A 27,562-nucleotide genomic window follows, 5' to 3' on the forward strand; every position below is an offset into this window, starting at 1 on the left:
GCAAGCAACCATTGGTTGATGAAACGGAATGCCTGCACATCTAGTTGGGCAGGAACGACCTACGGCTCTCCCAATCGTCTTAAAAATCGCTCCTCTCCTAGTCTCTTATCTACACTGATAGGAAAAGACTAGACAGGTCTCACCATGAAGCTGGCTTTCATCTGGTCAGTTCTTCCAGATCAGTACAGCTGAAGGAGAGGATGATGTCTGGATAGTAGAGACACGACAGTAAACATCTTCCTCTTCTGCAGACCGACCGCAGGATCCTGACTGTACCAGAGTTCAGACAGGACAACAAACCCATTCAAGCAAAAACTAAAAAAGGACAGTAGTCTTCTGTAGAACATATCGGATGCTATTACACAACTTAAAACATGGTTGGTACAGTTGAAACTTGCAGGGGGCATCACTGAGGGTTTCCCCCTCGAGAGATTAAGGCTGTAGAATCCTTCTTAAAGCCACCCTGTCTTACTGGACTACAATGTAACAGGATCTAAGATAACAATACGGCAGGTAGCCTAGTGGTTAGAGCAGGTAGCCTAGTGGTTAGAGTCTAGTGGTTAGAGCAGGTAGCCTAGTGGTTAGAGCAGGTAGCCTAGTGGTTAGATCCAGGTAGCCTAGTGGTTAGATCCAGGTAGCCTAGTGGTTAGAGCAGGTAGCCTAGTGGTTAGAGTCTAGTGGTTAGAGCAGGTAGCCTAGTGGTTAGAGCAGGTAGCCTAGTGGTTAGAGCCAGGTAGCCTAGTGGTTAGAGCCAGGTAGCCTAGTGGTTAGAGCCAGGTAGCCTAGTGGTTAGATCCAGGTAGCCTAGTGGTTAGATCCAGGTAGCCTAGTGGTTAGAGCAGGTAGTCTAGTGGTTAGAGTGTTGGGCCAGTAACCGAAAGGTTGCTGGATTGAATCCCCGAGCTGACAACGTAAAAATCTGTCGTTCTGCCCCTGACCAAGGCAGTTTAACCCACTGTTCCTAGGCCGTCATTGTAAATAAGAATTTGTTCTTAACTGACTTGCCTAGTTAAATAAAAAATACTGACAGAGCCAATAACAGGATTCTCACAAGCTCCAGTAGTGAGCTGCCTAATAACGGAGAATGGTCAATCAGGTGCCTTAGAAAAGGCATTGTGTGGTCAGTAGGTTGACTCTCCACATCTACCAAATGACACGCAAAGTAGAACATAACAAACTCAGATTCATTTCAGAATGTAAAAACGCGTCTCGTCGTTGTGGTTTTCGTTACTTTTATTAAGTGGTTGACACCAGACGGTGTGGTTATATAGATACAGTCAATGAGTAAAATGTTATTATACATGAGAGAAAAAAAAAGGATAAAAACTAAAAATAACCAAAAACTAAAAAGAACCAAAAACAATTGTCCACTGACCAAACATGGAGACCTGTGTTTAAGAGCTTAGCAAGGTCCAACACGGAGGCCTGAGAGTCGGCCAGGGAGGAGGAATGTTACCAGTAAGGCTGCTACATTTCCCCTAACTTTCCCAACATCCTAGTTGCAGGATTCCTGGATAATTTCCTGCTCATTCCTTTCCGATTCTGGGAATCTTCCAAATGGGATTTCTGGAAAACCTGGGAATTTTAGGAAAGTTACCTGGGAATTTGCAACCCTACTTATTAAGCTAATTTTATTTCAGTTTCTCCAAGGCCCAGATTTACAGTTAAGAGACTAATATCTCATTCTGACTTCAACAACATCTTTCCTCCTTATTCCATAATGTGTCGTCAAATCATAGGAAGTAAAACAAGGCTCAGACTTTTAAATAAATACACTAACTTTAAACTGACATTTTTTGGCCTCTTTGTTGAGTGCTGTCCATCGATATTTCTGCTGCAGTCAGGCCCGGGCTAGTCTGTCCAGAGTCAGACTTGGGGCTCCTGCCTGCCTCTGTCTGCCCTCACAACGAGACAGGACGCAAACCAACCAACCAACACCTCAGACTCTAAAGAAACAGGCCGTCTGACTCCAGCAGGTGACCAGGCGTCTGGCTGGCTGGCTACACAACGAAACAAGTGCATCACATTTCTTCTTCATTAGGAGGACAGACAAGGCTGCTGTTGTTTCTTTAAACAGATTTAACGACTATTCTTAACTATGCAACGTACAAGATTTCTGTCCATTCGCGGTAGGTAGGTATGATGGCTGGGTTCGGGAGGGTCGGAACAGTTTCGGGGGGGGGGGGGGGATTGCTAAGTTTAGTTGATCTTGTCCTGGAATATGTAGAGGTTGTTGGTGGCGGCGACAGCGATGACGTTCTCCTTTGGGTGCCAGGCGGTGTGCAGGATCTTCTTGTTGAAGTCCAGACTGTCTACGCTGATCTCATCCTTCTTCCTCTTCCCCCCGGTGGACACCTTGCGGGCTTTCAGAATGGCCCGAGGTTTACTGTTCTCTCTAGAGGCCTCCAGCGTGATGTCCCTCCGCGTGTTCCGGTCAAACATCCGGAAGAAGTTGTTGTATGAGCCCGTCATGATGGCACTGGGGAGGAGGAACAGCAAAACAAGGTGAATTGCACATCCCAAAAATGTCTACAATTGTAAAGTGATTTTGGGTCCTTGAAAAGCGCTATATAAATACCATTTATTATTATAAAGACCTATTATTAAGTAGAAATTCGGTGCTGGACAAAAATACTAGATAAAGAATTGACATTGTATTTATTTATCTAGTGTAAAGAAAGCAACCCATCAAAGGGGTAAGAGTAGTGTTGTAACGTCATCGTGGTTCTAGAAGGGTAACGTTGTAACGTCATCGTGGTTCTAGAAGAGTAACGTAACGTCATCGTGGTTCTAGAAGGGTAACGTTGTAACGTCATCGTGGTTCTAGAAGAGTAACGTTGTAACGTCATCGTGGTTCTAGAAGAGTAACGTAACGTCATCGTGGTTCTAGAAGAGTAACGTAACGTCATCGTGGTTCTAGAAGGGTAACGTTGTAACGTCATCGTGGTTCTAGAAGAGTAACGTAACGTCATCGTGGTTCTAGAAGGGTAACGTTGTAACGTCATCGTGGTTCTAGAAGGGTAACGTTGTAACGTCATCGTGGTTCTAGAAGGGTAACGTTGTAACGTCATCGTGGTTCTAGAAGGGTAACGTTGTAACGTCATCGTGGTTCTAGAAGAGTAACGTTGTAACGTCATCGTGGTTCTAGAAGGGTAATGTTGTCACGTCATCGTGGTTCTAGAAGGGTAACGTTATCGTGGTTCTAGAAGGGTAACGTTGTAACGTCATCGTGGTTCTAGAAGGGTAACGTTGTAACGTCATCGTGGTTCTAGAAGGGTAACGTTGTAACGTCATCGTGGTTCTAGAAGGGTAACGTTGTAACGTCATCGTGGTTCTAGAAGGGTAACGTTGTAACGTCATCGTGGTTCTAGAAGACTAATGGTGTAACGTCATCGTGGTTCTAGAAGAGTAATAGTGTAACGTCATCGTGGTTCTAGAAGAGTAATGGTGTAACGTCATCGTGGTTCTAGAAGAGTAATGGTGTAACCTCATCATGCTTCTAGAAGAGTAATGTTGTAGAGTCATCATGGTTCTAGAAGGGTAATGTTGTAGAGTCATCATGATTCTAGAAGAGTAATGTTGTAGAGTCATCATGGTTCTAGAAGAGTAATGTTGTAGAGTTGTCTTTGCTTGGCAGTCGATTGCAGGTATGAATTGTAATCAGGGGAGAACGACTGCCCCCTCTCATTGTAACCACGGAAATTCAAGGCCGATTTTATCTTCAATGAGCTGTTGAGTCTTCACATAGGACTGAATGGAGTCAGGTGATCCAGGCCTTTGTATATACAGCCATTGATTGTAATGCAGGTGTTTGTTATTTGTGTGTTGTGGGTCCATTTATGAGATCATAACTTTCAAACTGATTGTAAAGTTCAGTGTCCATTGGATTGCGGTACGTACCTGTCAGAACCGTTCCAGCAGCACTCAAACTTGTCGAAGATGCAGTCGTTTTCATACAGCGAGCAGAGCTTGCTACGGAGGTACTCGTGCACCTATACAAAATAAACACATTAAAACAGTTCAGATCAGTTCATTTATTTGGCCTTTATGAAGAATGTGTCTTTCATTCTTGAGACAAGAATTTAAAAGATTTAACAAAATAACATATCTACACTGAACAAAAATATAAAATGCAACATGTAAAGTGTTGGTCCCATGTTTCATGAGCTGAAATAAAATATCCCAGAAATGTTCCATACACACCAAAAGCTTATTTCTCTCAAATGTTGTGCACTAACATCCCTGTTAGTGACCATTTGTCCTTTGCCAAGATAATCTATCCACCTGACTGGTGTGGTATATAGTAAGAAGCTGATTAAACAAGCTTGTTACACAGGTGAACCTTGTGCTGGGGATAATAAAAGGCCACTAAAATGTGCAGTTGTGTCACCCAACACAATGCCACAGATATCTCAAGTTTTGAGGGAGCGTGCAATTGGCATGCTGACTGCAGGTATGTACACTAGAGCTGTTGCCAGAGAATCAAATGTTCCAACATCGTTTTAGAGAATTTGGCAGTACGTCCAACCGGCCTCACAACAGCAGGCCACATGTAACCACGCCAACCCAGGACCTCCACATCCGGCTTCTTCACCTGTGGGATCGTCTGAGACCAGCTACCCAGACAGCTGATGAAACTGAGGAGTATTTATGTCTGTAATAAAGCCCTTGTGAGGAAAAAAGTAATTCTGACTAGCTGGACCTGGCTCCCCAGTGGATGGGCCTATGCCCTCCCAGACCCATCCATGGCTGCGCCCCTGCCAAGTCATGTGAAATCTATAGATCAGGGCCTATTGGATTTATTTCAATTGACTAATTTCCTTATATGAACTGTAAAAGTGTTGAAATTGTTGCATATTGGGTTTATATCTTTGTTCACTATACATATTGTTTCTGGCTGTTTTCATACCACTGCAATTCATTCAAAACGTGATGAAAACATACTACTACACAACGTACTATAACGTAGTGCTCTATAGCCAGAAAAATGTAGGTAAAGTTCCAGTCAGTACCTGGCAGGTCTCTACAGGTAAAGTTCCAGTCAGTACCTGGCAGGTCTCTACAGGTAAAGTTCCAGTCAGTACCTGGCAGGTCACTACAGGTAAAGTTCCAGTCAGTACCTGGCAGGTCTCTACAGGTAAAGTTCCAGTCAGTACCTGGCAGGTCTCTACAGGTAAAGTTCCAGTCAGTACCTGGCAGGTCTCTACAGGTAAAGTTCCAGTCAGTACCTGGCAGGTCTCTACAGGTAAAGTTCCAGTCAGTACCTGGCAGGTCTCTACAGGTAAAGTTCCAGTCAGTACCTGGCAGGTCTCTACAGGTAAAGTTCCAGTCAGTACCTGGCAGGTCTCTACAGGTAAAGTTCCAGTCAGTACCTGGCAGGTCACTACAGGTAAAGTTCCAGTCAGTACCTGGTAAGTCTCCACAGGCCGGTTTTCCATGTTCAGATCCCACACCTTGACTGACAGGTAGTCTCTGGTCATCATGTAACGGCCGCTGTGGCTGAACTTCACATCAGATATTGAGGAGATGATCTCTGAGAAGAAGGACCGGCTGCTAGGGTCCTCTGGCTCCTCAAAGACTGAGAAACAAATAAATATAAACCATTCCAAACCAGTTAATCAAAACAGCAACGTATAGGCCAGTTAGCAGACGCTTTTATCTCAAGTGACTTAGTCATGCATGCAGACATGTTATTGTATGGGTGGCCCTGGTAATCAAAGCCTCAATCCTGGCATTGCAAGCCAGGGTGTATGAGCCTTACTGTCATTCAACTGAAAAATCATTACATGATAATTAATCAAGACGTTATAGAGGAATCATTCATGTTCATGACAAGTCTTACAATGCATTATAACTGCATCATAATGCATTATACATCCTAGTCTATAAATAAACAATGAAAGCTCTCTAATCAGCCGAAAACAAAGCCTATATTCCTTGACAGTTGTAGCGCTACCCTAAAGAGCTGAGAGGGTACTACACGGATTACATCATTCTGTATGTTACATCATCACCTGCTGACATCAGAGGGAAACTACTGTGAAAACACACAAAAACAGCTTGTATGTGAAAACACATCTGACTTAGTTTGAGGAACGCTCAACTCCGTTCTCTTATTTGGAGTAGAGTTTTGATAACAGGTTGCAGGATTTCCTAGCAACAACATTGAGCCACCATCAGTCGACTCTTGTAAAAAATAAATTCAATTCTGAAAACCCTGTTATGTGGAAAATCTCCCCAGTGCCAGAATTAATTTTTCGGCATAACACTGGTACCTATGCTTTTCCTGTACCCTTCCCCAGGGTACTGAAATTCATACTTTTAGCGAATACAACCACCGACTTTTCCCTCGTTGCTCTTACTATGTAAGGTGAGATTCAATTGGGTCCGTGCTATCTGCTATCCTTGGGATTTCCATACCCTAACATTTAAAATGTCAACTTCAAAATGGGGTACGGACAACCAAAGGATCCCGGATAGCAGGGACCCAATTGAATCTCAGTTGACGTAGTAATGAGGAAACAGTCGGTGGTTGTATGTGCTAAAAGTTGTTATTAAAAGTATGAATTTCAGCATCCTGCCGAAGGGCCGCAGTTGTACAAGACAAACATAGGTACAGGTAAGCGTTTTCAGAACTGCCATTTTTACAAGAATCGACTGATGGTGGCTCATTGTTGTTGCTAGCAAATCCCACGACCAGTTATCAAAACTCAACTCCGCCTCGATAGAACAGAACAGAGTTGAGCGTTCTTCAGCTATATGTGACCCAGAACACATCCCAGCGCACCTCTGGTTCTCCTGTCCTATCAGGGCTATAGTAATAATGTTGAAGATACTGTAGAAACCCAGCGCACCTCTGGTGCTCCTGTCCTATCAGGGCTATAGTAATAATGTTGATGATACTGTAGAAACCCAGCGCACCTCTGGTGCTCCTGTCCTATCAGGGCTATAGTAATAATGTTGAAGATACTGTAGAAACCCAGCGCACCTCTGGTGCTCCTGTCCTATCAGGGCTATAGTAATAATGTTGAAGATACTGTAGAAACCCAGCACACCTCTGGTGCTCCTCTCCTATCAGAGCTATAGTAATAATGTTGATGATACTGTAGAAACCCATACATTGTGTAGAGACCCCAGATTTATTTAAATCAATAAAACGACAGGTGCATTCAGTGTACAGGTATCCATCCTTTCTGAACCCTGCAAGTAACTGGATGCAAGTTCACTACTTCGTATACATGCATGACTGTATGTCACTTTGGATAAAAGCGTCTCCTAAATGGCGCATATAGACTGAACAAAAATATAAAAACGCAACATGTTTCATGAGTCGGAAATAGAAGACCCCAGAAATGTTCCATACGCAACAAAAAGCTTATATCTCTCAAATGTACATCCCTGTTAGTGAGCATTTCTCCTTTGCCAAGATAATCCATCCACCTGACAGGTGTGGCATATCAAGAAGCTGATTAAACGGCATGATCATTACACAGGTGCACCTTGTGCTGGGGACAATAAAAAGGCCACTAAAATGTGCAGTTGTTTTCACACAACAACGGCATAGATGTCTCAAGTTGAGGGAGCATGTAATTGGCATGCTGACTGCAGGAATGTCCACCACATGAACATTCAAATCTCCACCATAAGCCACCTTCAACATCATTTTAGAGGCTGTGTATGGCGCCGTGTGGGCGAGCGGTTTGCTGATTTCAACTTTGTAAACAGAGTGCCCCATGATGGCGGTGGGGTTATGGTGGAGGCAGGCATAAGCTATGGACAACAAACACAATTGCATTTTATCAATGGCAATTTGAACGCACAGAGATACCGTGATGAGATCCTGAGGCCCATTGTTGTGCCATTCATCCGGCGCCATCACCTCATGTTTCAGCATGATAAAGCACGGCCCCATGTCGCAAGGATCTGTACACAATTCCTGGAAGCTGAAAATGTCCCAGTTCTTCTCTGGTCTGCATACTCACCTGACATGTCACCCATTGAGCATGTTTGGGATGCTCTGGATCTATGTGTATGACAGCGTGTTCCAGTTCCCGTCAATATCCAGCAACTTCGCACAGCCATTGAAGAGGAATGGAACAACATTTCACAGGCCACAATCAACAGCCTGATCAACTCTATGTGAAGGAGATGTGTCGCGCTGCATGAGGCAAATGGTGGTCACACCAGATACTGACTGGTTTTCTGATCCACACGGTATCTGTGACCAACAGACGCATATCTGTATTCCCAGTCATGTGAAATCCATAGATTAGGACCTAATGAATGTATTTCTATTGACTGATTTCCTTTATATAAACTGTAACTCAGTTTGAAGTTGCGTTTATATATTTTATGTTCAGTATATTATTCTATCTAAAGCAATGACATTTATGTAAAGTTTTACCCAATGATATTATTGACTTACATTTGCTTTGCCTATCACAGAGGGCAGCAGCTCGCATGTCACAGAGGCGGATGGTCCCCTTGCTGCTACTGTACACAAACACATTACACTGGTGTGGATGGCACTCTGCAGCTGTGATGACTTCTGTCAGCTCCTCCATATTGGCAGGCTTTATATCTACAATGTCTGGGGGAGGGGGGCACGATCAAGGATCAACACCACCAGGACATGGCAAGGGCATAGACAAACAGGTAGACCCACTCACAGATAGACACAGGTAGACATGGGTAGACACACTCACAGGTACACACACTCACAGGTAGACACACTCACAGATAGACACGGGTAGACACACTCACAGGTACACACACTCACAGGTAGACACAGGTATACATAGGTAGACACACTCACAGGTAGACACACTCACAGGTACACACACTCACAGGTAGACACACTCATAGGTAGACACACTCACAGGTACACACTCACAGGTAGACACACTCACAGGTACACACACTCACAGGTAGACACACTCACAGGTACACACAGGTAGACACACTCACAGGTACACACACACACTCACAGGTAGACAGGTAGACACTCACACACACACAGGTAGACACACACACACAGGTAGACACACACACACAGGTAGACACACACACACACACACACACACACACACACACACACACACACACACACACACACACACACACACACACACACCAGGTAGAAACACACACAAATCTTCACATTTAAATGAAATACATGTTGTGTACTTTTTTGTGATTAAAAAGGATACTAAAACTTCTATCTGTGATTTCTAAGTGCCAGAGGTTAACCCTGAGATCATCAGCTGAAAGGTATGTTTCATGATCACTATTTACAGAGATGGAATTGATGTGATATGTGTGTGCGTTAGCGAATATCCTCCTTGGGCTAGCCTCCACCATCAGATCCATGGGCAGCAGCACAGGCACCTGGAACAAAGCATCCTTTATTATGAAGACATAGTACGCTTAAAAAACCAGTGCAGTTCACTCATTTTCTGAAGATGACAAATACATGTAGTAGTGAAGTAGGGGGGAGTTAGTTACATATCGCAATATTATATCGATACTTTGAGTCTAAATAAATATAAATATATATATATATATATATATATATATATATATATATATATATTTATTAATTTTTTTCTTCTTCTGGATAACGTTAGCGGGTGCTAGTTGGTTGTACATGCACCAAAAATACTGACTTTTCATACTATTGCTTGTTCTCCATCTTCTATTTTAAAATAGTGAGCAAACATGTTTTCAGAACTTTTATTTCCATGACTGATCAAAAATAATTTTCTCATGCTCTCTCCTTTCCCTCTGCAGCTGAGTGGACAAAACATTAAAAACACCTGCTCTTTCCATGACATAGACTGACCAGGTGAATCTATGATCCCTTATTGATGTCACTTGTTAAATCCACTTCAAATCAGTGTAGATGAAGGAGAGGAGACAGGTTAAATAAGGATTTGTAAGCCTTGAGACATGGATAGTGTGTGTGTGTAATTCAGAGGGTGAATGGGCAAGACAAAAGATTTAAGTGCCTTTGAACGAGGTATGGCCGAAGGCGACAGGAGCACCGGTTTGAGTCAAGAACTGCAACGCTGCTGGGTTTTTCACGCTCAACAGTTTCCCGTGTTACTATGGGGTTGTCTGATTTGCTGTTCGTTACTAGTCTTGTTGGCAGAGGAAAAAGTAAACGTGGACAGTTCTAGCCTCTTCAAAGTGGGCAGAAATATGATTTAACTTCACTAGGGTAGGGGGCAGCATTCGGAATTTTGGATGAAAAGCGTGCCCAAATTAAACTGCCTGCTACTCAGGCCCAGAAGCTAGGATATGTATATAATTGGTAGATTTGGATAGAAAACACTCTAAAGTTTCCAAAACTGTTAAAATAATGTATGTGAGTATAACTATTATTTTGAAAGGCTGTTTTTCCATTGAAAGTCTATCCACCATACAAAGACTCCCAAGGCTTCCACTACATGTGGCCAGTCTTTAGGCATTGTTTCAGGCTTTTACTCTGAAAAATGAGGGAGATACAGCACTTTCAGTGAGTGGACAGTGGAAATTTCCAGACATGAAGCCAGGCAGTGATCGGGAGCGCGCCTTTCTTGTTTCTCCTTTTCTATTGACGAAGCTTTTGTCCGGTTGAAATATTATCGATTATTTATGACAAAAACAACCTGAGGATTGATTTTAAACATCATTTGACATGTTTCTACGAACTTTTAATGTACTTTTTTTTAACTTTTCGTCTGGGTGTTGAGAGCGCGCTTTGTGCCTTTGGATTACTGAACTAAATGCACCAACAAAACAGAGGTTTTTGGACATAAATCGACATTATCGAACAAAATAAACATTTATTGTGTAACATGGAGTCCTGGGAGTGCCACCAGATGAAGATCAAAGGTTAGTGATTCATTTAATCGCTATTTCTGACTTTTGTGAGTCCTGTCCTTGGCTGTGAAATGTCTATGTTTTTTTGTGGATAGGCGCTGTCCTAACAACATCGCATGGTGTACTTTCGCCGTAAAGCCTTTTTGAAATCGGACACTGTGGTTGGATTAACAAGAAGTTTCTTTCAAATGGTGTATAATACTTGTATGTTTGAGGAATTTTAATTATGGGATTTCTGTTGTTTGAATTTGGCGCACTGCAATTTCACTGGCTGTTGTCGAGGTGGGACGCTAGCGTCCCAATGATACCAGAGAGGTTAATGTTCCATATTTTTGGGGGCGTCAGCAACTTAGCAGCGGTGGAGATTTATTAAAATATGTATTTAAAAGATGAATTAAACTAAGATCACAAAGGGATCACAGGTCTGTGTTGGGTTCGGGCTGTGGCAAGGCGGGGTGTGGAAGGAGCCACGGCGGGGTGATGAAGGAGCCACGGCGGGGTACGGAAGGAGCCACGGCGGGGTACGGAAGGAGCCACGGCGGGGTGACGAAGGAGCCACGGCGGGGTGACGAAGGAGCCACGGCGGGGTGACGAAGGAGCCACGGCGGGGTACAGAAGGAGTCACGGCGGGGTACAGAAGGAGTCACGGCGGGGTACAGAAGGAGTCACGGCGGGGTACAGAAGGAGTCACGGCGGGGTACAGAAGGAGTCACGGCGGGGTGATGAAGGAGTCACGGCGGGGTACAGAAGGAGTCACGGCGGGGTGATGAAGGAGTCACGGCGGGGTGATGAAGGAGTCACGGCGGGGTGATGAAGGAGTCACGGCGGGGTGATGAAGGAGTCACGGCGGGGTGATGAAGGAGTCACAGCGGGGTGATGAAGGAGTCACAGCGGGGTACAGAAGGAGTCACGGCGGGGTGATGAAGGAGTCACGGCGGGGTGATGAAGGAGTCACGGCGGGGTGATGAAGGAGTCACGGCGGGGTGATGAAGGAGTCACGGCGGGGTGATGAAGGAGTCACGGCGGGGTGATGAAGGAGTCACGGCGGGGTGATGAAGGAGTCACGGCGGGGTGATGAAGGAGTCACGGCGGGGTGATGAAGGAGTCACGGCGGGGTGACGAAGGAGTCACGGCGGTGTGAGTGCTTTCTGAAGGAACTGTATATTATATACTTTTAACTGTAATTTTTTTACTAACAAATAATATAGCAATTATATATCAGGAAATCAATCATATGTGAGATGGATCAGAAGGGATGACATAATCACTGTTTAAAAAGGCACGGACACACTGGTAGCGTTTGCCGGCCAAGAGTACTTGGCACCTCTGAACAGAGTGCCGGACGTAATGTACGAACCGAGTGCGAACTGATTCTACTTGTCCAAACTTGTGAAAATGTCAGAACGGCTAACGGCGGGCGGTTCCTAAAACACACTGCGCCTAACGAACGGAGAATGAACGGTTCCTAAAACACACTGCCCCTAACGAACGGAGAACGAACGGTTCCTAAAACACACTGCCCCTAACGAACGGAGAACGAACGGTTCCTAAAACACACTGCCCCTAACGAACGGAGAACGAACGGTTCCTAAAACACACTGCGCCTAACGAACGGAGAACGAACGGTTCCTAAAACACACTGCGCCTAACGAACGGAGAACGAACGGTTCCTAAAACACACTGCCCCTAACGAACGGTTCCTAAAACACACTGCCCCTAACGAACGGAGAACGAACGGTTCCTAAAACACACTGCGCCTAACGAACGGAGAACGAACGGTTCCTAAAACACACTGCCCCTAACGAACGGAGAACGAACGGTTCCTAAAACACACTGCGCCTAACGAACGGAGAACGAACGGTTCCTAAAACACACTGCGCCTAACGAATGGAGAACGAACGGTTCCTAAAACACACTGCGCCTAACGAATGGAGAACGAACGGTTCCTAAAACACACTGCGCCTAACGAATGGAGAACGAACGGCAGGTTAATATCAGATCGTCACTCGGTGCCGTGTATTTTCTCCCTCACACTTTCTCTCCAAATACTTCACGTGTTTTTTTATTTTATTTCCCTGAACGGGATCATTCAAAACTATATCAGGTAAACGGTGATGAACAAGATGAGACATACCCGTAACGACGTGATTCTAAAAGGATCTCTCAGTCTTCCATCCTCGTCTTTCAAGTTGTAGCCTTCTGCTCTTTTGTCCCTTTGGCTGATTTTCCATAGCTTGATGGTTTTGTCTGGGTTGTGAAAAAGGCAATGTCAGTGTTAGCACAGATTTACAGTCACCTTGGCCTTCCGTCTGTAAAGACTTTAGAGGAAGGGGTTAAGCTACCTTTACAGTTCAACATTCAGTGCATTTCCTTGGAACGTCTGTGGTGCTGAAGCGTCGTCACCTCGACCTAATGTTATCAGAAATATGAACGAAGAGCTCCGTGACTTACCATTTGTTGAGAGCAGAGAGTGTGCAGCGTTTTGTTGAGGTAACCATCTTATTTTGTTGATTTTCTCCTCGATTTCTAAGCTTTTCAAATAGTCAAACTCGGGTTCATGGCTCTGGAAAGTGCTGTACACATTGTACTCTCCTCTGGAATGAGGACGGTTTTTACTCTGGAAGAAATAAACCAGCTCATTATTAGTACGACTATATTTCCCAACCACCACAATGCACTTCAAAAAATAAATTTAATACGATTTTGTACATCATATGGTATATTAAAAGGTGAATCCGACTAATGTTTTCAAAGTGCGTTTTAGTCTTAAACGTGATTTTTTTTCTATTGATTTATGGTTGTTTGATAGTTAACCGACCTCTTGTTCCCGTTGGAATATGACAACCCGACCTCCTTTGTCTCCTGTTGCTAGTAGTTCTCCAGAATAGTTAAACTCAACCGTTGAGATTATGTCGGCTGAGAGACAACAACAAAAAAACGTCATGAGCGCGTAACATTTCATGCAGGCTGTTTTTGTTTTTTGTTTTTTTTTACATATGTAAAAAAAAAAGATAAATAAACCTGAACTTAAGACACACAATAACACGGGTTAGGTCTACGTCACAAAACAAAAACATGAGCAATATCATTGATGACCAGTCTGACGTAGCAGTGGGTTTTTCAATCATATTATAAAGAGCGGGGCCTAATGAACATTCCCCTCTCAGTATAGGCCTGAACCCGATCAGGCACACGTCATCCTGTACTGTAGCACCCACTGCAACAACACTAGCAGCTCACTGGGGAATAATGACAACACAACCCACTGCAACAACACTAGCAGCTCACTGTAGAATAATGACAACACAACCCACTGCAACAACACCAGCAGCTCACTGGGTAATAATAACAATACAACCCACTGCAACAACACTAGCAGCTCACTGGAGAATAATGACAACACAACCCACTGCAACAACACTAGCAGCTCACTGGGGAATAATAACAATACAACCCACTGCAACAACACTAGCAGCTCACTGGGGAATAATCAACACAACCCACTGCAACAACACTAGCAGCTCACTGGGGAATAATAACACAACCCACTGCAACAACACTAGCAGCTCACTGGGGAATAATAACAATACAACCCACTGCAACAACACTAGCAGCTCACTGGGGAATAATGACAACACAACCCACTGCAACAACACTAGCAGCTCACTGGGGAATAATAACAACACAACCCACTGCAACAACACTTGCAGCTCACTGGGGAATAATAACAACACAACAACACTAGCAGCTCACTGGGGAATAATGACAACACAACCCACTGCAACAACACTAGCAGCTCACTGTAGAATAATGACAACACAACCCACTGCAACAACACTAGCAGCTCACTGGAGAATAATAACAACACAACCCACTGCAACACTAGCAGCTCACTGGAGAATAATGACAACACAACCCACTGCAACAACACCAGCAGCTCACTGGAGAATAATGACAACACAACCCACTGCAACAACACTAGCAGCTCACTGGGGAATAATAACAACACAACCCACTGCAACAACACTAGCAGCTCACTGGGGAATAATGACAACACAACACAACTCACTGCAACAACACTAGCAGCTCACTGGGGAATAATGACAAGACAACCCAACTCACTGCAACAACACTAGCAACTCACTGGGGAATAATGACAACACAACCCACTGCAACAACACTAGCAGCTCACTGGGGAATAATGACAAGACAACCCACTGCAACAACACTAGCAACTCACTGGGGAATAATGACAAGACAACCCACTGCAACAACACTAGCAACTCACTGGGGAATAATGACAACACAACCCACTGCAACAACACTAGCAACTCACTGGGGAATAATGACAAGACAACCCACTGTAACAACACTAGCAGCTCACTGGAGAATAATGACAACACAACCCACTGCAACAACACTAGCAGCTCACTGGAGAATAATGACAACAGAACACAGCCCACTGCAACAACACTAGCAGCTCACTGGAGAATAATGACAACAGAACACAGCAACAACACTAGCAGCTCACTGGAGAATAATGACAACACAAAACAGCCAAATCAAATGTATTTATAAAGCCCTTCTTACATCAGCTGATATCTCAAAGTGCTGTACAGAAACCCAGCCTAAAACCCCAAACAGCAAGTAATGCAGGTGTAGAAGCACGGTGGCTAGGAGAAACTCCCTAGAAAGGCCAGAATCTAGGAAGAAACCTAGAGAGGAACCAGGCTATGAGGGGTGGCCAGTCCTCTTCTGGCTGTGACGGGTGGAGAACCCACTGCAACAACACTAGCAGCTCAGTGGGGGACTTGGCATCACAGCAAGACAAAACAACCATGAGCCATGCTAGTCTCCTGAAAAATACGTAATATGCTCGATACAAGTAGTAGGCTAGCTAGGCTATAAATTATGATCTGAAGTCCACTGCCAAAGATGCCCTCCTCTTGGCCACAGTAGCAACATTTCTCTCTTTTAAAGCAAATGTCCTGTAATTCTACACATTTTTCCATGGCTTATGCTGTCAGAGTGTCTGTAGTTTTTGTTGTTGTGATTGTTAGTTCTCAAAGATGATCTTAAAATATACAGTGCCTTCGAAAAGTATTCAGTCCCCTTGACTTTTTACACATTTCATTACGTTACAGCCTTAATCTAAATGTATTAAATAAAACATTTTCAATCTACACAGAATACGCCATAATCACAAAGCGAAAACAGGTTTAGACATTTATGCAAAAAAGAAAAATCACATTTACATAAATATTCAGACCCTTTACTCAGTACTTTGTTGCAGCACTTTTGGCAACGAGTACAGCCTTAAGTCTTCAGGGGGGTGACCCTACAAGCTTGGCACACCTGTATTTGGGGAGTTTCTCCCATTCTTCTCTGCAGATCCTATCAATCTGTCTGGTTTGATGGGGAGCGTCGCTGTACAGCTATTTTTAGGTCTCTCTAAAGATGTTCGATCGGGTTCAAGTCTGGGCTCTGGCTGGATAACTTAAAAACATTCAGAAACTTGTCCCGAAGCCACACTTGCATTGTCTTGGCTGAGTGCTTAGGGTCTTTGTCCTGTTGGAAGGTGAACCTTCATCCCAGTCTGAGGTCCTGAGCAGGTTTTCATCAAGGACCTCTCTGTACTTTGTTCCGTTCATCTTTCCCTTGATCCTGACTAGTCTCCCAGTCCCTGCTGCTGAAAATCATCCCCACAGCATGATGCTGCCACCACCATACTTCACCATAGGGATGGTGCCAGGTTTCCTCCAGACGTGACGCTTGGCATTCAGGCCAGAGAGTTCAATCTTGGTTTCATCAGAACAGAGCATCTTGTTTCTCATGGTCTGAGAGTCTTTAGGTGCCTTCTGGCAAACTCCAAGCAGGCTGTCATGTGCCTTTTATTGAGGAGTGGCTTCAGTCTGGCCACTCTACCATAAAGGCCTGATTGGTGGATTGCTGCAAAGATGGTTGTACTTCTGGAAGGTTCTCCCATCTCCACTGAGGTACTCTGAAGCTCTATCAGAGTAACCATCGGGTTCTTGGTCACCTCCCTGACCAAGGCCCTTCTCCCCCGGTTGATCAGTTTGGCCCGGGCACCCAGCTCTAGGAAGAGTCTTGGTGGTTCCAAACTAGGCAAGTCAGTTAAGAACACATTATTCTTTTCGATGACGGCCTAGGAACGGTGGGTTAACTGCCTTGTTCAGGGGCAGAACGACAGATTTTTACCTTGTCAGCTCGGGGATTCAATCTTGCAACCTTACGGTTAACTAGTCCAATGCTCTAACCATCTGCTTTACATTGCACTCCACGAGGAGCCTGCCTGTTACGCGAATGCAGTAAGAAGCCAAGGTAAGTTGCTAGCTAGCATTAAACTTATCTTATAAAAAACAATCAATCAATCATAATCACTAGTTAACTACACAAGGTTGATGATATTACTAGTTTATCTAGCCTGTCCTGCGTTGCATATAATCGCTTAGGTACACGTTGCTCCAACCATAAACATCAATGCCTTTCTTAAAATCAATACACAAGTATATATTTTTAAACCTGCATATTTAGTTAATATTGCCTGCTAACATGAATTTCTTTTAACTAGGGAAAATTTGTCACTTCTCTTGCAAACAGAGTCAGGGTATATGCAGCAGTTTGGGCCACCTGGCTCGTTGCGAACTGTGAAGACTATTTCTTCCTAACAAAGACAGCCGACTTCGCCAAACGGGGGATGATTTAACAAAAGCGCATTTGCGAAAAAAGCACAATCGTTGCACGACTGTACCTAACCATAAACATCAATGCCTTTCTTAAAATAAATACACAGAAGTATATATTTTTAAACCTGCATATTTAGCTAAAAGAAATCCAGGTTAGCAGGCAATATTAATCAGGTGAAATTGTGTCATTTTGCGTTCATTGCACGCAGTCAAGGTATATGCAACAGTTTGGGCCGCCTGGCTGGTTGCGAACTAATTTGCCAGAATTTTACGTAATTATGACATAACATTGAATGTTGTGCAATGTAACACGAATATTTAGACTTAGGGATGCCACCCGTTAGATAAAATACGGAACGGTTCCGTATTTCACTGACAGGAAAAACATTTTGTTTTCGAGATGATAGTTTCCGGATTCGACCATATTAATGACCTAAGGCTTGTAGTTCTGTGTGTTATTATGTTATAATTAAGTCTATGATTTGATAGAGCAGTCTGACTGAGCGATGGTAGGCAGCAGCAAGCTCGTAAGCATTCATTCAAACAGCCCTTCGCAATGCATTGCGCTGTTTATGACTTCAAGCCTGTCAACTCCCAAGATTAGGCTGGTGTAACCCATGTGAAATGGCTAGCTAGTTAGCCGGGTGCGCGCTACTAGCGTTTCAAACATCACTCGCTCTGAGACTTGGAGTAGTTGTTCCCCTTGCTCTGCATGGGTAACGCTGCTTCGAGGGTGGCTGTTGTCGATCTGTTCCTGGTTTGAGCCCAGGTAGGAGCGAGGAGAGGGACGGAAGCTATACTGTTACACTGGCAATACTAAAGTGCCTATAAGAACATCCAATAGTCAAAGGTATATGAAATACAGATCGTATAGAGAGAAATAGTCCTATAATTCCTATAATAACTACAACCTAAAACATCTTACCTGGGAATATTGAAGACTCATGTTAAAAGGAACCACAAGCTTTCATATGTTCTCATGTTCTGAGCAAGGAACTTAAACGTTAGCTTTTTTACATGGCACATATTGCACTTTTACTTTCTTCTCCAACACTTTGTTTTTGCATTATTTAAACCAAATTGAATATGTTTCATTATTTATTTGAGGCTAAATGTATTTTATTGATGTATTATATTAAGTTAAAACAAGTGTTCATTCAGTATTGTAATTGTCATTACAAAAAACAAAAAATAATAAAAAAATAAAAATAAAAGTAAATATTTGTATTTTTTGGTATTTTTTATTATTATATTTGTTTTTATTTAAATCGGCCAATTAATCGGTATCGGTTTTTTTGGGGCCCTCCAATAATCGGTATCGGCGTTGAAAAATCATAAATCGGTCTACCTCTAGTGTATACAGCCAAGATATTACCCCTACACATTGACTTGGTACTGGTACCCTGTGTATATAGCCATGTTATTACCCCTGCACATTGACTTGGTACTGGTACCCTGTGTATACAGCCATGTTATTACCCCTGCACATTGACTTGGTACCTGTACCCTGTGTATATAGCCAAGTTATTACCTCTAACCCTGCACATTGACTTGGTACCTGTACCCTGTGTATATAGCCATGTTATTACCCCTACACATTGACTTGGTACCTGTACCCTGTGTATATAGCCATGTTATTACCCCTGCACATTGACTTGGTACTGGTACCCTGTGTAAATAGCCATGTTATTACCCCTGCACATTGACTTGGTACCTGTACCCTGTGTATATAGCCAAGTTATTACCCCTGCACATTGACTTGGTACTGGTACCCTGTGTAAAAAACCATGTTATTACCCCTGCACATTGACTTGGTACTGGTACCCTGTGTATATAGCCAAGTTATTACCCCTGCACATTGACTAGGTACTGGTACCCTGTGTATATAGCCAAGTTATTACCCCTGCACATTGACTTGGTACTGGTACCCTGTGTATACAGCCATGTTATTACCCCTGCACATTGACTTGGTACTGGTACCCTGTGTAAATAGCCATGTTATTACCTCCCCTGCACATTGACTTGGTACTGGTACCCTGTGTATATAGCCATGTTATTACCCCTGCACATTGACTTGGTACTGGTACCCTGTGTATATAGCCATGTTATTACCTCTAACCCTGCACATTGACTTGGTACTGGTACCCTGTGTATATAGCCATGTTATTACCCCTGTACATTGACTTGGTACTGGTACCCTGTGTATACAGCCATGTTATTACCCCTGCACATTGACTTGGTACCTGTACCCTGTGTATATAGCCATGTTATTACCCCTGCACATTGACTTGGTACCTGTACCCTGTGTATATAGCCATGTTATTACCCCCTGCACATTGACTTGGTACTGGTACCCTGTGTATATAGCCATGTTATTACCCCTGCACATTGACTTGGTACTGGTACCCTGTGTATATAGCCAAGTTATTACCTCTAACCCTGCACATTGACTTGGTACTGGTACCCTGTGTATATAGCCAAGTTATTACCCCTGCACATTGACTTGGTACTGGTACCCTGTGTATATAGCCATGTTATTACCCCTGCACATTGACTTGGTACTGGTACCCTGTGTATACAGCCATGTTATTACCCCTGCACATTGACTTGGTACTGGTACCCTGTGTATACAGCCATGTTATTACCCCTGCTCATTGACTTGGTACTGGTACCCTGTGTATATAGCCAAGTTATTACCCCTGCACATTGACTTGGTACTGGTACCCTGTGTATACAGCCATGTTATTACCCCTGCACATTGACTTGGTACTGGTACCCTGTGTATATAGCCATGTTATTACCCCTGCACATTGACTTGGTACTGGTACCCTGTGTATATAGCCATGTTATTACCCCTGCACATTGACTTGGTACTGGTACCCTGTGTATACAGCCATGTTATTACCCCTGCACATTGACTAGGTACTGGTACCCTGTGTATATAGCCATGTTATTACCCCTGCACATTGACTTGGTACTGGTACCCTGTGTATATAGCCATGTTATTACCCCTGCACATTGACTAGGTACTGGTACCCTGTGTATATAGCCAAGTTATTACCCCTGCACATTGACTAGGTACTGGTACCCTGTGTATACAGCCAAGTTATTACCCCTGCACATTGACTAGGTACTGGTACCCTGACTAGGTACTGGTACCCTGTGTATATAGCCAAGTTATTACCCCTGCACATTGACTTGGTACTGGTACCCTGTGTATACAGCCATGTTATTACCCCTGCACATTGACTTGGTACTGGTACCCTGTGTATATAGCCATGTTATTACCCCTGCACATTGACTTGGTACTGGTACCCTGTGTATACAGCCAAGTTATTACCCCTGCACATTGACTTGGTACTGGTACCCTGTGTATATAGCCATGTTATTACCCCTGCACATTGACTTGGTACTGGTACCCTGTGTATATAGCCATGTTATTACCCCGGCACATTGACTCGGTACTGGTACCCTGTGTTTATAGCCATGTTATTACCCCTGCACATTGACTTGGTACTGGTACCCTGTGTATATAGCCATGTTATTACCTCTCCCCTGCACATTGACTAGGTACTGGTACCCTGTGTATATAGCCAAGTTATTACCCCTGCACATTGACTAGGTACTGGTACCCTGTGTATATAGCCAAGTTATTACCCCTGCACATTGACTTGGTACTGGTACCCTGTGTATACAGACAAGTTATCACTACTCATCTTGTATTTATTTCTCATGTTTTTATCCTTCTATTATTTGTTTATCTTTCTCCTTGCGTTGTTGGGAAGGGTCTGTCAATAAGCATTTCACCGTTAGTCTACAGTCGTGGCCAAAAGTTTTGAGAATGACACCAATATTAATTTTCACAGTCTGCTGCCTCAGTTTGTATGATGGCAATTTGCATTTACTCCAGAATGTTATGAAAAGTGATCAGATGAATTGCAATTAATTGCAAAGTCCCTCTTTGCCATGCAAATGAACTGAATCCCCCCAAAATATTTCCACTGCATTTCAGCCCTGCCACAAAAGGACCAGCTGACATCATGTCAGTGATTCTCTCGTTAACCCAGGTGTGAGTGTTGACGAGGACAAGGCTGGAGATCACTCTGTCATGCTGATTGAGTTCGAATAACAGACTGGAAGCTTCAAAAGGAGGGTGGTGCTTGGAATAATTGTTCTTCCTCTGTTAACCATGGTTACCTGCAAGGAAACACATGCCGTCATCATTGCTTTGCACAAAAAGGGCTTCACAGGCAAGGATATTGCTGCCAGTAAGATTGCACCTAAATCAACCATTTATCGGATCATCAAGAACTTCAAGGAGAGCGGTTCAATGGTTGTGAAGAAGGCTTCAGGGCTCCCAAGAAAGTCAAGCAAGTGCCAAGACCGTCTCCTTAAGTTCATTCAGCTGCGGGATCGGGGCACCACCAGTACAGAGCTTGCTCAGGAATGGCAGCATGCAGGTGTGAGTGCATCTGCACGCACAGTGAGGCGAAGACTTTTGGAGGATGGCCTGGTGTCAAGAAGGGCAGCAAAGAAGCCACTTCTCTCCAGGCAAAACATCAGGGACAGACTGATATTCTGCAAAAAGGTACAGGGATTGGACTACTGAGGACTGGGGTAAAGTCATTTTCTCTGACGAATCCCCTTTCTGATTGTTTGGGGCATCTGGAAAAAAGCTTGTCCGGAGAAGACAAGGTGAGCGCTACCATCAGTCCTGTGTCATGCCAACAGTAAAGCATCCTGAGACCATTCATGTGTGGGGTTGCTTCTCAGCCAAGGGTGTGGGCTTACTCACAATTTTGCCTAAATACACAACCATGAATAAAGAATGGTTCCAACACATCCTCTGAGAGCAACTTCTCCCAACCATCCAGGAACAGTTTGGTGACGAACAATGCCTTTTCCAACATGATGGAGCACCTTGCCATAAGGCAAAAGTGATAACTAAGTGGCTCGGGGAACAAAACATCGATATTTTGGGTCCATGGCCAGGAAACTCCCCAGACCTTAATCCCATTGAGAACTTGTGGTCAATCCTCAAGAGGCGGGTAGACAAACAAAAACCCAAAAATTCTGACAAACTCCAAGCATTGATTATGCAAGAATGAGCTGCCATCAGTCAGGATGTGGCCCAGAAGTTAATTGACAGCATGCCAGGGCGGATTGCAGAGGTCTTGAAAAAGAAGGGTCAACACTGCAAATATTGACTCTTTGCATCAACTTCATATAATTGTCAATAAAAGCCTGACACTTTTGAAATGCTTGTAATTATACTTCAGTATTCCATAGTAACATCTGACAAAAATATCTAAAGACACTGAAGCAGCAAACTTTGTGGAAATTAATATTTGTGACATTCTCAAAACTTTTGGCCACGACTGTACACCGGTTGCTTACCAAGCATGATGACAAATAACATTTGATTTGAAAACCTACTTGACTGGATAAAATCCTGTGAGTGAACACAGTAGTGTCTATTCCAGTCATGTCTGTCTAGCCATTATGATCACATCTTATGGGTTCGCGTGACATCACGTCCTATGGGTTCATGTGACATCACGTCTTATGGGTTCACGTGCACCGAATACAACAGGTGTAGACCTTACCGTGAAATGCTTACTTACAAGCCCTTAACGCTTTCTTGAACTGCACTGTTAGTTAAGAAAATATTTACCAAATAAACTAAAGTAAAAATGTGTCAAATACAAATAAAAAGTAACAATAACGAGGCTATATACAGGGGGTACCGGTACAGAGTAAATGTGTGGGGTTACAGGTTAGTTGAGGTAATTTGTACATGTAGGTATGGGTAATGTGACTATGCATAGATAATAAACAGCGAGTAGCAGCAGTGTACAAACAAATGGGGGGGGGGTGTCAATGTAAATTGTCTGGGTGGCCATTTGATGAATTGTTCAGCAGTCTTATGGCTTGGAGGTAGAAGCTGTTAAGGAGCCTTTTGGTCCTAGACTTGGCGCTCCGGGAACCGCTTGCCGTGCGGTAGCAGAGAGAACCGTCTATGACTTGGGTGACTGGAGTCTTTGATAAGATGTACTTTGTTGTACATTAACTTACAGATAATTAATATGTCTCTATGCTCACAACCCAACCACCCCCCACCCCGTTTGGCTGGAAGCCAATGGGTCAGGCGCAGTGCAGTGCCCCTGTAGCATATTATAAAGAGGTACTAGGACTCTATACCTTGGTTAAAGGATGCAGCTGACGTCAGGGAAGTGCACTCAGCCATGGAAGATCTAAGCACGGCCTGTACAACAAGACTGCAGCAAGGGAAATCTATTTATTCTCTGTGCTGGTTGAGACTGTATGACGATGCAGAGCCAAGGGTCGTATTCATTAGGACATAACGTAGCGAAAGCTTTTGCCGAGAATGAAAATGAGGGTTTCTTTATTGAACAAGTTGAGGTAGTCACTCTTTGTTTCAGTCTTCATGCACATGTATGGCTTGTTCATGAAGAATAGAAAGAGGCTGCAGTATGGATGACTGGGCAGGAAAGATTCAGATGGCCCCTCTGTGCTGCTGGGGGCGCGCTCTCTCTCTCTCTCCCCGTCATGCTAGGGGCGCGCTCTCTCTCTCTCTCTCTCTCCCCGTCATGCTAGGGGCGCGCTCTCTCTCTCTCTCTCTCCCCGTCATGCTAGGGGCGCGCTCTCTCTCTCTCTCTCTCCCCTTCATGCTAGGGGCGCGCTCTCTCTCTCTCTCTCTCCCCGTCATGCTAGGGGCGCGCTCTCTCTCTCTCTCTCTCCCCGTCATGCTAGGGGCGCGCTCTCTCTCTCTCTCTCTCCCCTTCATGCTGGGGGCGCACTCTCTCTCTCTCTCTCCCCTTCATGCTGGGGGCGCGCTCTCGCTCTCTCTCCCCGTCATGCTGGGAGCGCGCTCTCTCTCTCTCTCTCTTCCCCCGTCATGCTGGGGGTGCGCTCACTCTCTCCCCGTCACGCTGGGGGCGCTCGCTCTCTCTCTCCCCGTCACACTGGGGGCGCTCGCTCTCTCTCTCTCCCCCCGTCACGCTGGGGGCTCTCTCTCTCTCACGCTGGGGGCTCTCTCTCTCACGCTGGGGGCTCTCTCTCTCACTCACTCTCTCTCTCATGCTGGGGGCGCGCTCTCTCTCTCCCCGTCATGCTCTCTCTCTCTCCCCGTCATGCTGGGGGCGCGCTCTCTCTCTCCCCGTCATGCTGGGGGCGCGCTCTCTCTCTCCCTCTCCCCGTCATGCTGGGGCGTGCTCTCTCTCTCTCTCCCCCGTCACGCTGGGGGCGCTCGCTCTCTCTCTCTCACGCTGGGGGCTCTCTCTCTCTCTCTCTCACGCTGGGGGCTCTCTCTCTCTCTCTCTCTCTCTCTCTCTCTCTCTCTCTCATGCTGGGGGCGCGCTCTCTCTCTCTCCCCGTCATGCTGGGGGCGCGCTCTCTCTCTCTGTCATGCTGGGGCGCGCTCTCTCTCTTCCCCCGTCACGCTGGGTGCGCTCTCTCTCTCTCCGTCACGCTGGGGCGCCGCTCTCCCCGTCATGCTGGCGCTCTCTCTCTCCCCCGTCATGCTGGGGGCGCTCTCTCTCTCTCTCCCCCGTCATGCTGGGGGCGCTCTCTCTCTCTCTCCCCGTCATGCTGGGGGCGTGCTCTCTCTCTCTCCCCGTCATGCTGGGGGTGCGCTCTCTCTCTCTCTCCCCGTCATGCTGGGGGCGCGCTCTCTCTCTCTCCCCGTCATGCTGGGGGCGCGCTCTCTCTCTCTCCCCGTCATGCTGGGGGGGGGGGCTCTCTCTTCCCCCGTCATGGATCTCTGTCTCTCCGTGATGCTGGGGGGGGGGGCTCTCTCTCCCGTGATGCTAGGGGGCCCTCTCTCCCCGTGATGCTAGGGGGCCCTCTCTCCCCGTGATGCTAGGGGGCCCTCTCTCTCTTTGTGTCTCTTTTAGCGCCACATCTCACAGCTAGGCCACTGGATTATTTATAACAAAGCAGCAGTGAAGAGGAGAGGAGCCGGAAACGACCAGCTGACAGCAGCACAGCAGTATCCCTCCTGCCCTTTCCCCTGGGATGCCCCAGCACAGTGTGCCACCTGCCAGTCCACAACAGATACACAGACCAATCCCTTTCTTCAAAAACAGATGATTAATTGTGGTGCAAAATATAATGTCAGTACGACAAGTAGTCCTAGTCCCAAACGACACAACCGAATAGCTTCAGAATCAGTATCACAGTAGTGCAGCAAAGATAGTCCTGTACAGATATAAACATACATCTTTCCACTTTGAGAGACCAAGGTGATTAGCTAGTTACACACTGTACTGTGTGGGAACCTGTGGATCGTACTGTACAGTTAGCAAGGCACCCCTATATGTCTGAGATACCCTTATTTTAAACCAGAGGGACCAGCATCACCAAATCTGTCAGCCTTCACACTGCCAGCCAATAGCAGGCCTTACAGGCCAGATCAATGTGTAGCTACATCCTAATCGATGCCGTCTTAGATAACAGGGGTGTGCAGGGTAATGTATCCATGATTCTCTTTCACACCAACACTGACAGTGTTACAAGATCTTGCAGTGTTTTCACAGCTATAGGTCTAAAACTATATAGTTAAAGCCTATGTTTAGTGACAGATGTAGTTAGCAAATATCTGACCTTGTTATGCCTGGTGAAGAGAGAACAACTGTTAACTAACCATGTGCTTACAATAACTACATAGGTCAACCACCTACACCTAGCTAGCCAAAACAATAGCACTTGCAGCTAACTAGACAGCTCCACTAAATAGCCATAGCTATAACTGGCTAGCCTTGCTAGTTATCTAGCTAGCGAGTTAACAAGGTTTGAATGCTGCCAACTTAGGCACTAGGCTAGCTAGATAGTTAACTAGCAACCATCTGTATTAGCGACGTTGCTAGCTTGCTAACGTTAGCTTGCACAAAACACCCGTGATTAGATCAATGAATAACATTCAAAATGTTCATCTATCTGTTGAAATGGAAACGAGCTTACCTTCAGCCACATCTTCGTCTATGGCTCCCTTCACTTGAGAGAAACACCATTGGAAATCGTTCCCTCCTCCGACACCTACAAAACATCACAAATTGAATAAGGTGAATTAAATAGACAGAAAATATTAGCAGATGTTATAGAAACAGAGATAAATTATTCCCACCTTTAAATGTGTACTTCAACATAGCAACTAGCTAACTATGGAGTGTAATTTGGCACACATTCTCAGAGCTTATCGGTTGCTTGCTAGCCAAGAAACTTGCAATGCTTTTAGGCCGCGCTGATGCGTGAGAACAGTGTAGGGCCCCCGCCTACAAAGTTGTCAACCTTACCTGCCATTGCCACTTTCTTCAACAGAACTGGCTTCTTTAGGGGCTCTTCCGATAGTGATTTGAGTTGTAAGGATTGTATTTCAGTACAGGTTATTACAAGGAAACAGTTATTTAGACTCGTGAATATGGGCTTACAGAAATGCCCGTGATTTTTTTTTTTTTCAATCCAAAATGGCGCACATTGACAGTCGACATGACACGGTGACGTCATTTAGACGCTTCAGAAGTCTATTTCAGTCCCTCGACCGCCTCAGAAGTGCACCGTTTATGCGCAGCTTCGCAGGGCCTTGGCGAGCTGACAGATACAGGCGTGGGAAAGTGGACTGTTATCTGTGTGTTTTTCCCCCATAATGACCATTCAATGTTTTTGCAAAACATCATTTTTTTGTTTTTGTTTCATACTTAGATAAAGACATTCGACACAATATATGTCAGAGACAATGTCATAGGCATGGAAATCTAAGAGATATACAGAGCATAATCCTAGGCCATTGGCTGGTGTTTCACAACCATTTTTATACCAGGGAATAGAAATCGCCAGTTTGTAGTCCTAAAAACCGGAAATTAGTTACCACTGGTTCGTTCAGCGTATGGGAAAATTCACGGGGAAAGAATAGTTTTTTAGAATAAACAGCAAAAACAAGGTCTGAGGTTAACACAGGCTTAGGATATTTTATA

General features: G+C 44.7%; 1 protein-coding gene across 2 annotated transcripts; it reads right to left on the reverse strand.

The window, feature by feature from the left end:
• Positions 1-1,215: 1,215 nt before the first annotated feature.
• LOC106592990 (serine/threonine-protein phosphatase 2A 55 kDa regulatory subunit B delta isoform) lies at positions 1,216-27,211 on the reverse strand. Of its 2 annotated transcripts, none has more exons than XM_045687587.1 (10): positions 26,716-27,211; positions 26,553-26,627; positions 13,682-13,779; positions 13,315-13,480; positions 12,998-13,110; positions 9,210-9,387; positions 8,426-8,590; positions 5,409-5,578; positions 3,901-3,992; positions 1,216-2,479 (listed from the first exon to the last, which is right to left on the reverse strand). In XM_045687587.1, exons 1-10 carry the CDS (start codon positions 26,735-26,737, stop codon positions 2,200-2,202), a joined length of 1,359 nt encoding a protein of 452 aa, XP_045543543.1. In that variant the 5' UTR covers positions 26,738-27,211; the 3' UTR covers positions 1,216-2,199. The 2 variants fall into 2 exon arrangements, with proteins under 2 accessions (XP_045543543.1, XP_045543540.1); XM_045687584.1 differs by having other exon boundaries at positions 26,885-27,210.
• Positions 27,212-27,562: the final 351 nt, after the last annotated feature.

This window comes from Salmo salar, chromosome ssa01 (genome assembly GCF_905237065.1).
Source record: "Salmo salar chromosome ssa01, Ssal_v3.1, whole genome shotgun sequence".
Classification (NCBI taxonomy): domain Eukaryota; kingdom Metazoa; phylum Chordata; class Actinopteri; order Salmoniformes; family Salmonidae; genus Salmo; species Salmo salar.